A 10,000-nucleotide genomic window follows, 5' to 3' on the forward strand; every position below is an offset into this window, starting at 1 on the left:
CTTGAGACGAATGAGAATTTGAAGCCGATTTGGGAAGGCACCGGTATTCCATATTACTCCTAACAGAGAGACTAAGAATCTTTTGGAGCTCTGACAGGAAAGCATTCAACTTTCCTATTGATGATGAAAGACAAATTGGAGTCGAACAAGGAGTTGGGGGAATTTTGAAGACTATTTCGGATTTTGGAGCCTGTTTTTTAAAAATAAGCTAGATACAGGAACTCTATATTGTTGACTCGGCTGGGCTGCCTTTTCCCGCTAGCCCAGAGGGCCTCCCCCCTTCCCGCTGGCAGGGTGGGGCTCCGCCCTTCCCGCTAGCTGGGCAGGACTCCCCCTCTTCCCACTGGCAGGGCTGGACTACCCCCTTCCTGCTGGCTGGGCAGGGCTCCCCCCTTCCCACTGGCAGGGTGAGGCTCCCCCCCTTTCCGCTGGCAGGGCTGGGCACCCACATTTCCGCAGGCAGGGCGAGGCTCCTTCTTTCCCACTAGCAAGGCAGGGCTTCCCTCTTCCCACTGACGGGGCGGGGCTTCCACCTTCCCACTGGCAGGGCGGGGCTCCACTCTTCCCACTGGCAGGGCGGGGCTCCCCTCTTCCTGCTGGCAGGCCGGGGCTTCTCCCTTCCCGCTGGCAGGCCAGGGCTCCCTTTTTCCTGCTGGAAGGCCGGGGTTCTTCCCTTCCTGCTGGCAGATGGGGGCTCCCCCCTTCCTGCTGGCAGGCCGGGGCTCCAGTCTTCCTGCTGGCAAGCTGGGGCTCCCCTCTTAATGCCAGAGCCCCAGGCAAAATCGTTCAAAGACAACAACTTCTAACTGGACAGGAATCAAACTTTGGTCCAGGAAACTTGTATGAATATTGATATACCACTTGGCCAAGAGGTATGTCAATGTTCATACAAGTTTCCTGGACCAGGGTTCGACTCCCGGCTGGTCAGCTGTTGTCTTTATATGATTTCAGCTGGGGCTCTGATCCCGAGGTCGTGAAGAGAATCCAGACATTAATGCATTAAAAATATATGGCTTATTTTGATATCAAAAACACGTCTAAATGTCCAAAATTTATCATATATATATATATATATATATATATATATATATATATACATATATGTACATATATATATATATATATATATATATATATATATATATATATATATATATATATATAATATATATATGTATATATGTATATATATATATATATATATATATATATATATATATATATATATATATATATATATATATATATATATATATATATATATATATTCATATATATATATATATATATATATATATATATATATAGATAGATAGATAAATAGATATATATGCATATACATATATATACACGCATAGTTGTAGTAAAGTTTGGAGTATTGGCAGTAGCCTACTAGACACAGATCCCATTACAGCGGGGATAAATTGACCCTCAAAGGGCATATGGAAAGCAATATTTTATATATAAGAAAAATCAAAATATCGATGTTGCAATTTTCAGCACAGTTTGAGGGGTTTATGTGGGTTGATTCTTCAGGTCGTTTTCTCCGGTAGTATAGCGGAAACTCTTAAACTGGACTTTTGAATCTTCTCAGGAATGGTTTCAGTCATACGAGGGACTAATTTCAGGCCATCATTTTTACAGAATCCAAATTTTTCCATGTAGATTCCAACTGTGCTGTAAACTGATCCAATTCCATAAACATCAGACATCATCTGCCAAGTCCTCGACGTGGGGTGTCAATTGCCTCCACCTGGTTCTGTATCTAGCTCTCTGTATAAATTGTCCAGCTGCTACATTCTCATTTACATCTTCCAGTAAGCTGTCCAAAAACCAGGGTAATGTTAAAAAAACTAGAAAAATAAACACATGTACCGTAAAAAAGAAACGATACAATACGAACTGAAAATGCTAAGCTAAAAAGGGAGAAAAACTTTGCTTACAAGCTTGAAATTATGTTCTTTAAAGCGCACCCACCCCTTGCCCCATTTGTACCATATTCTAGATAGCTTTTGTGCATTTGTTTACGAACTCTGGCCCAAAATTAGCTCTTATTCAAATATGATTCGGTTTTACCTATTGAAATCCTTGGTGTCTTGTTACTTAAAAATAGCGTGACTTTATTCTTTTGTTTCTGTCGTTTATCAGCTTAGTTAGAAATGGAGTTTGTCATTTTAACACTGACATGGACAACGCAGATTCAAGCTGCCAACTAATCATAAAGAGTTCATCTGTAACATAACTAGTATGGGATGGCCCCCAATCTTTTTTGACTCTCACTATTCCCTCCCTTTCTCACCCCTTCTCGCTCTCACTACGCGCAGACTCTTCCACCCCTTCTCACTTCGTTACCAACTCTCTCTCTCTCTCTCTCTCTCTCTCTCTCTCTCTCTCTCTCTCTCTCTCTCTCTCTCTCTCTCTCTCTCTCTCTCTCTCCATAACAAATGATAAAAGATGGCGTCAAGTTTATATCTCCCTCTTACATAAAACTCAATTTCAAATCAAATATCATCTAGAGGAACATTATAAGTTCCATTCTCTAGTGACATTATGTTCCAGAAGTGAATCTCTATCTCACTAAAGGGGCCCATACACGTTAAAAAAAAAGCGTCAAAATTTTGCATCAAAATTTTGATGCAAAGTTTGAGTGTTTGTAGGACGTTTTGATGTCAAAAAAAAAAAAAAAAGATTTGAAACAAAGTTTTGATTGATCAAATCCGTTTGATATTTTTTGACGAGTCGGCAAATTTTTGATACGTGTGTGGGCTCCTTTATGAAAAGATATGGAAAATTTTTCAAAACTTCATATCAGGTATACTTTTGACCATTTCCGACGTTTACCAGGAGGTTTATCAGAGTCCAATGCCAACACTAGTGCTATGACCACTGATGCATCCATGTCGAAGATTTTGACGATAATGAATTTTGATGGGAAAACGCCTAAAAGTGTGTGTGCAATTATGCATCAATATTTTTTACCAAAGTTACACGTCAAAATTTTTATGCAAAATTTTGACGCTTTTTTTTTTAAAGTGTAAGAGTTGGAATTGTTGAAAGACAGATAGGCAAGAATGGAAGTAATAATGTGGTTTCTGGAAAGGTTACAAGATTTCGGTAGGTTTGAATAAATGGATAAATTCTAGGAATCTGGAAGGTAATAAACACTAATTACGTTTAATAAATCCAAAGAAATATCTTGCAATTCCAAATTGCAAAAGGGCTCAGTGCGCGGGCCAATACGCACCTCGACAGAACTCTCAAAGTTTACGTTTTGGTCCAATTATTATTATTATTATTACTTCTGTTCTCTCTCTCTCTCTCTCTCTCTCTCTCTCTCTCTCTCTCTCTCTCTCTCTCTCTCTCTCTCTCTATGTCATTTAGGCCAGTATAACTCATGTATGATGTTTTTTTTTTATTATTACCTTACATCGAACTATATGTGAAAGTACTTTTTCTCTCATCGGTGATTTGAACAAGACTAATGTCGAAATAATCTAATGTAGCTGTTAACGGGAGGAATTCTTTAGCTGCGATACTTCAATAAATTCTACAGGATTTTATGGATTTATGATTTTATATATATATATATATATATATATATATATATATATATATATATATATATATATCGATTTGCCATATTTCATTCTGTTTTATCATTTGACGTTTCGAATATCCACTGCATATACACATACACACATACACACACATTTATATATATATATATATATATATATATATATATATATATATATATATATATATATATATATGTGTGTGTGTGTGTGTGTATGTATGTATGTATATATGTATATATATATATATATATATATATATATATATATATATATATATATATATATATATATAAATGTGTGTGTATGTGTGTATTCAGTATTTGCAGTTGATATTCGAAACGTCAAATGATAAAACAGAATGAAATATGGCAAATCGATTTGTAAAATTTTGATGCTTTCACCAGCAAAAACACCCCTTTGCTGTCTTTGATTTGCTGAGGTTGGAGAATGCTCCGCCCATTTCATAGTAGTAGTAAGAAGAGCAACACCTTTTCTGTTTTGTCATGGGAACCCTAGAGACATCTGACGAGAGATTTTCCCCACGTGTTTGCGTTCTTTTGATTCTAACTGTACATATGTTGTTTGTATACTGTAGGTTGTGAGTTTTTATCGATAGAAAATCAATACTATTAAAATAGATCATCTTAGTCTAAGTTATTCATTATTCATTAATTCTTTCATATGCTTCTGCAGCTCGAGAGTTCAATAAAAGTCGCTAAAAACAGCCAGACAATATGGTCCTATTACGGAAACCAATAAGTGATACTATTAGCAACCTGATTTTATTCCGATTCCAATGCCAATAAAAGGTGGTAACATCTTTGTACTTTTAAAGTTAATCACAGAGCACAGATGAAAAAATGTCCAGAATATTAGAAGCTCTAATTTGGTTGGTGCAGAGTTTTTCATTGATATCCATCCCTAAAAAAGCTAACAGTCGGTTGAGAGGTTGTTCGCAGCATAACTGCAGGTTAAACGAGCCGTGGAATTTGTGTTAATAAAGGTAATCATTCTTTAATTACCAATAAATCATGTTCGTTAGGATCCATTCAAAGCTCCATGTTTGTTCTTTAAATAGACGTGTAAGAGAATTTTAAGCTCATCAAGAACAGAATTAGTTGTATCAGTATCAAAAAAATTATTCTTGGAGTTTAAATGGAATAAAGCCATACTTAATAACAGCCTAACTAAACTACAGATATAGTTACTAGCAATAACCCAAGATAAATCTATATCCAAAAATATGTGAAGAGATATTTGTCTTACTAATTCAATTATTATCTGTTCATTCTTTAATGAGGATGCATCGAAACAAAGGGATGAAGATGAAAGTAGGCCTAACGTAATGACAATAAAATTTCAAATAATACTACTGGGAACCAAATGGATTCTCTCTCTCTCTCTCTCTCTCTCTCTCTCTCTCTCTCTTCTGAAGAGAGCAAAGAAATCAAACTGCGCAATCAATCCTATGCAAATATCTGAAGTAATTGGAGACAGAAACTTTTCTAGTCTAGCCGAAGTAATTATGAGAATAGCAAATGCAAGAATTGATGAATGTAAGTTTCCTAAATCTGAGAAAATGGGTATAGTCACACCGGTTCTGAAAAGTGCTCTGGATTACCATGAATTAAGTTCATATAGACCGATTTCGAGTCTATCATTTGTTTCAAAAGTGATAGAATATGTAATTCTTTAACAACTAGTCAGTCACCTAAAAGTATTAGTAGCTTTGCCAGACTACCAAGCTGCTTACAGAAAACTACACTCTACGGAGACAGCCATCTGTTCTGTTGTAAATGATATGCTGGAAATGATGGATGAAAATAAATGTGGTATTTTAATGTTACTCGATCTTAGTGCTGCTTTTGATCGTAAGCGGACGATTTTTTGAAAAACAAACCTTCGAAGGACAATTTATCGATTATTTTATTTTATTTTTTCGAAAACCAATTGCTCGAAAAGAATTGTTGGAGTGTGTAATTGTTTGAATTTACAATTGATCGAATAACAAGATATTCCAAGAAGCAATTTTTTTAAAATTAATATTGTTCGAATCCATAGCATACTTTAAGGAGAAAAGAATTGATATTAATTAACGAATATTTGAAATTTTATTTAAAGTTTTATTTCCATATCTCTGCATTTTATGTACAATAAAAGATACGAAGATACTTAATATCGTCTTGATATTCTTCAAAGTTGTCGATTAGTTTCTTGAGACGTCTTTCGTTTTCTTTATATTTCCTGATGCTTCTTTCACAATCTTCACCTTTATTTAATTTTGCAATTTCAATCTCCTTGAGAGGTTGTTCTCTTTTAAAGGCGTCGATGAATTTCCATAATGATGGGTGAGCAGCGTCCACTTGCAGAGAAAATGCTCGATGATGCCAACAATCAATCGAGTTATTTGTCTTTGAGAGATCATTCTTAACTCTTTCAAAGAAAGACCAGTTGTTAATATCAAACGAAGGTGAACGACAAGCATTTCGTCTACCTGGTCGGCCAAGCCACGTATCTTCAAGATAATAAATTACCGGAAGTAATTCGGGGGAAAATAACCCCTGTTCCACTAAATCTTCAAAAGTTTCAATAAGTCCTTCTTCTTGGATAAATGCCGGTGCTAATAGCATTCGAATTTTAATTGAAATCTCTGCGCCAGTACATACTGTACTTTTGAACCAACATTGCATACTTTTCTATATAAACATTGTCATAGATAAAAAATAAAAAACAAAACATAAAGCTTGACTGTGCTTACAGTTCGTTTTTATTTTCATTTATTTTTTCATAAATTCATTTGTAAGGACAGTGAGACGAGCTATCACCAACAACAACTGACGGTTTATTCAAACATGTGCGAGAATATAATACAAGGTGCAGACGGAAAAGTAGCATGCGCGCAGGCGCCAATCTGGCTTGAACTAACCGCCACAATATGTGTTTTTTTCACACGTACAAATGCTTGAAATACAAATCAATAGAAATAGGTAGCAAAATGATAAATACATAAAATTGTAGCTCTGAGGGAGTGGAATAAATATATACAGTGAACCACAGTGTGGCAAAAGGAGAATTTAAATGAAATGGAGAATTTCATGAGAATGCTGGACGACGGAGTGAGCGATGTCCTTACAAGTACTCCCCCCCCCCACCCCCCAAGACATCAGGCGGCGTAGAGGGCTGATGAGACTAGTCTTCGTATCGTTTCGGGCGTCGGAGGGTTCCTCTCGTTCTTGAACGGAGGGGCGCGTCGGCGGTCGGCGTATGGATCGCTACCTCTCGTCGTCGTTTGTTGCTTTTCTTCTCATTAGGCGCCTTGTTTTGATGTGGCACTCTGGATCTGCCAGGTCTCGCGGAGGCAGTGTCGCTTCCTTTGAGAAATGCCGGTTTCACGCGGTCTATTGAGACCCAGTGCTCTTGGCCATGTACGTCAAGAAGGAAGGTTTTCGTCATTTTCTTGATTACTCGGTAGATGCCACGATAGGGTCTGGTTAGCGGCTGTCGATGAGCGTCGACACGGACGAAAACATACCCGCAGTCGCCCAGGTTCCTCGGCTTGAAATGCTTAGTTCTGTCCTGGCAAGTTTTAAGGCATGGCCTGAACTTTCTGGCGATGTCCCTGAGATGATCCAGCTGCGTGTCGTTGGTTGATGTGGGAAAGAATACGCTGGGAACTGCGAGCGCCTCTCCGTAAACCTTTTCAGTGGGCGATGGCTCGCCATCTGCGCGAGGGGCGGTGAGAGGGCCGAGAAGTACCCAAGGAAGTCGGGATTTCCAGTCCCCATCGGTGCAGCTCGCCATCAGGGATGCCTTGAGGGAGCGATGAGTTCGTTCGACCATGCCGTTTGCTGCAGGGTTGTATGCCGTGGTGCTGTGGAGTGTCGTTCCCATCAGATTTGCCAGAGCGAACCATATCTCTGACAGGAAAGCGGGGCCTCTGTCTTTCGTGATGTCGTCAGGAATGCCAAATCTGCTCACCCAGCTTGACAAAAGGGCTTCGGCGCATGCTTGGGTCTTAGCTTTGGTCATCGGTGATGCTTCCAACCACCTTCTGGAGCGATCGATGATTGTCAGCAGGTTGCGAGCAGATCCTGAAGGCGGTAAAGGTCCCGCGACGTCGATGTGGATGTGACCGAAACGTCTTTTCGGTTGGGGAAAATCACCTATCCCCGATTCGGTGTGACGGGTTATCTCGATTGTCTGGCAATTGATGCATGTCTTCGCCCATTCCAGGGCATCCTTTTTTATCCCTGGCCAGATGAACTTTTAAGACAGGAGGCGAGCAGTGGTGTGTCCCGAGTGGTGTGAAAGTCCATGGATGATGTCGAATATTTTTCTTCTGCAGGAAGCCGTAATCCAGGGGCGTGGGCGGCCAGTGCTGGTGTCGCAGAGGATAGTTACTCCTGCTGGCGCGAGGGGAATTGCAGATGGCCCCGTCAGGTGATCCTGTGCCTCTACGTCGGTGCGCTGCTCGGATGCGAGATTGGCGTAGTCAATTCCCAGGTGGATTGCGTCGATTTCAATCCTTGAAAGGGCGTCTGCGACTAGGTTTATCTTTCCGGGAACGTAGCTTATGGTGCCCCCGAATTCAGCGATTGCTGCGAGATGACGTTGTTGTTGGAAGGACCATGCGTCTGTCGATTTTGTGAAGGCGTGTACGAGGGGTTGATAGTTCGTCGCGATGATGAAAGGGGTGTGCCCTCCAGGATGTGCCTGAAGCGGCGGACGGCGAGGTAGACGGCGAGGAGCTCCCTATCGAAGATGCTGTATCTTGTTTCGGCGGGTTTCAGTTTTCTGCTGAAGAATGCCAATGGTCGAGGAGAACCATCGACGAGCTGTTTCAGCACAGCCCCACAGGCGACGTTGCTGGCGTCGGTCGCCAGTCGCAGAGGGGCGTTGTCGTCGAAATGAGCCAGGGTGGTGGCGTTGGCGAGGGCGTCCTTTGTCCGGGTGAATGCATGTTGTTGTGGGGAACCACACTCAAGTTTCTTCGCCTTTCCCTTCAGGACGTCGTCGAGAGGTGTCAGGGTCTGTGCGATGTTGGGGATGAAGCGCCTGTAGTAATTGATCATCCCCAGGAACTCCTGAAGTTGGCGGGTGGTCATAGGTGTCAGGAACTTTCTGATGGCGTCCACCTTGGTTGTCATGGGTTTTACCCCACTCGAGGACACGCAATGACCGAGAAAGTCCACTCCTTCAGCGCGGAATGTGCATTTTTTGAAACGTACAACTAGGCCATTCTCCTGCAGGCGTTTGAGGACGCCGCGGACGTGCCTCCGGTGTTCCTCCTTGATCCTTGAGAATATCAGGATGTCGTCGACGTAGCAGACGCAGAATGGTAGGTCGCCTAGGATGCTATCCATTAGGTGTTGGAAGGTCGCCCCCGCATTGTGTAGACCGAAGGTTGAGTATGCGAAGGTGTAGGTTCCGAACGGTGTCACAATGGCAGTTTTCGGAATGTCCTCTGAAAATACGGGGACCTGGAAGTAAGACTTGAGAAGGTCCATCTTGGTGAAGTATTTCGCGCCATGCAACGCATTCGTCAGCTCTTGCATGTTGGGCAGAGGGTAGTGGTCAGGCGTTGTGATGAGGTTGAGGCGCCTGTAGTCGCCGCAAGGTCTCCAGGTCCCGTCATGTTTCTTTGCCATGTGTAGGGGAGATGACCAGGGGCTTGATGGTTTCTTACAGATACCCATGCGTTCCATGTCCCCAAAGGCGCATTTGGCGTCCCTCAGCTTCTGGGGCGGGAGGCGGTAGAATTTGGCATGTGTAGGAGCTCCCGTCGTCGTGATGTGGTGGTAGATCCCCTGCTTGGAAGGGGATCCCGGCAATTGTCAGAGCTCGGGCTTGAAAACGTCAGGAAATTCTTGCAGAAGGTCGGCGTAGGTCTGCGTCATTACAGCGGATACGGACATTGTGGCAGGGCCGGCTCTCAGGGAGCGGGACCGGCAGGTTCCTGTGTCGATGAGGCGTTTCCCGGCAACGTCGACAAGTATCCCGTGGTGAGCGAGGAAATCTGCACTGAGGAGGGGCGACTGACGTCAGCGATGGCGAAGGGCCAGGAATACGAATGGCCTGGGATAGATATCCTGAGGATCCTAGTCCCATAAAACCGTATGGGAGACCCGTTGGCGGCGACGAGCGAGGGGGCGTCTTGGCTGGGACCATGGTCTAAGTCGGCTTGTGACGGCGTGAACGTTAACTACATAGCGCCGGTGTCGACCATAAGTCTATGGTTGGAGACGGTGTCGAGGATATAGAAACCATTCTTGCTTTGGTTTCCTGCAGCTGCGATGGTGGTAGGTGGTTTCATATGGCGTCATCTTCTAGGGAAATTGCATGGTGCCCTACATATCTTGCCGTCGCTGCCAAACTGCTGATGGTAGAAGCACCATGCCGGATTAGGCCTAGGGTTCGGACGT

General features: G+C 42.3%; 1 protein-coding gene across 1 annotated transcript; it reads right to left on the bottom strand.

Annotated features, from left to right (window-relative positions):
• Window positions 1-7,844: 7,844 nt before the first annotated feature.
• LOC137656237 (uncharacterized) lies at window positions 7,845-9,891 on the bottom strand. The gene is made up of 4 exons (XM_068390408.1): window positions 9,823-9,891; window positions 9,159-9,385; window positions 8,615-8,873; window positions 7,845-8,330 (listed from the first exon to the last, which is right to left on the bottom strand). The coding sequence occupies exons 1-4, from the start codon at window positions 9,889-9,891 to the stop codon at window positions 7,845-7,847; spliced, it is 1,041 nt and encodes a 346-aa protein (XP_068246509.1).
• Between the last annotated feature and the right edge of the window lie 109 nt (window positions 9,892-10,000).

This window comes from Palaemon carinicauda, chromosome 17 (genome assembly GCF_036898095.1).
Source record: "Palaemon carinicauda isolate YSFRI2023 chromosome 17, ASM3689809v2, whole genome shotgun sequence".
In the NCBI taxonomy this organism is placed as follows: domain Eukaryota; kingdom Metazoa; phylum Arthropoda; class Malacostraca; order Decapoda; family Palaemonidae; genus Palaemon; species Palaemon carinicauda.

Excerpts from the sequence above, each read along its gene's own strand:
- LOC137656237 (XM_068390408.1), bottom strand. The coding sequence starts at position 9,891 with ATGAAACCACCTACCACCATCGCAGCTGCAGGAAACCAAAGCAAGAAT. Across the intron at positions 8,874-9,158 it reads CGCCTCAACCTCATCACAAC|GATCAAGGAGGAACACCGGA; the intron begins GCCTGACCACTA and ends GATATTCTCAAG. Across the intron at positions 8,331-8,614 it reads GGCGCTTCATCCCCAACATC|GGAGCTCCTCGCCGTCTACC; the intron begins GCACAGACCCTG and ends CATCTTCGATAG.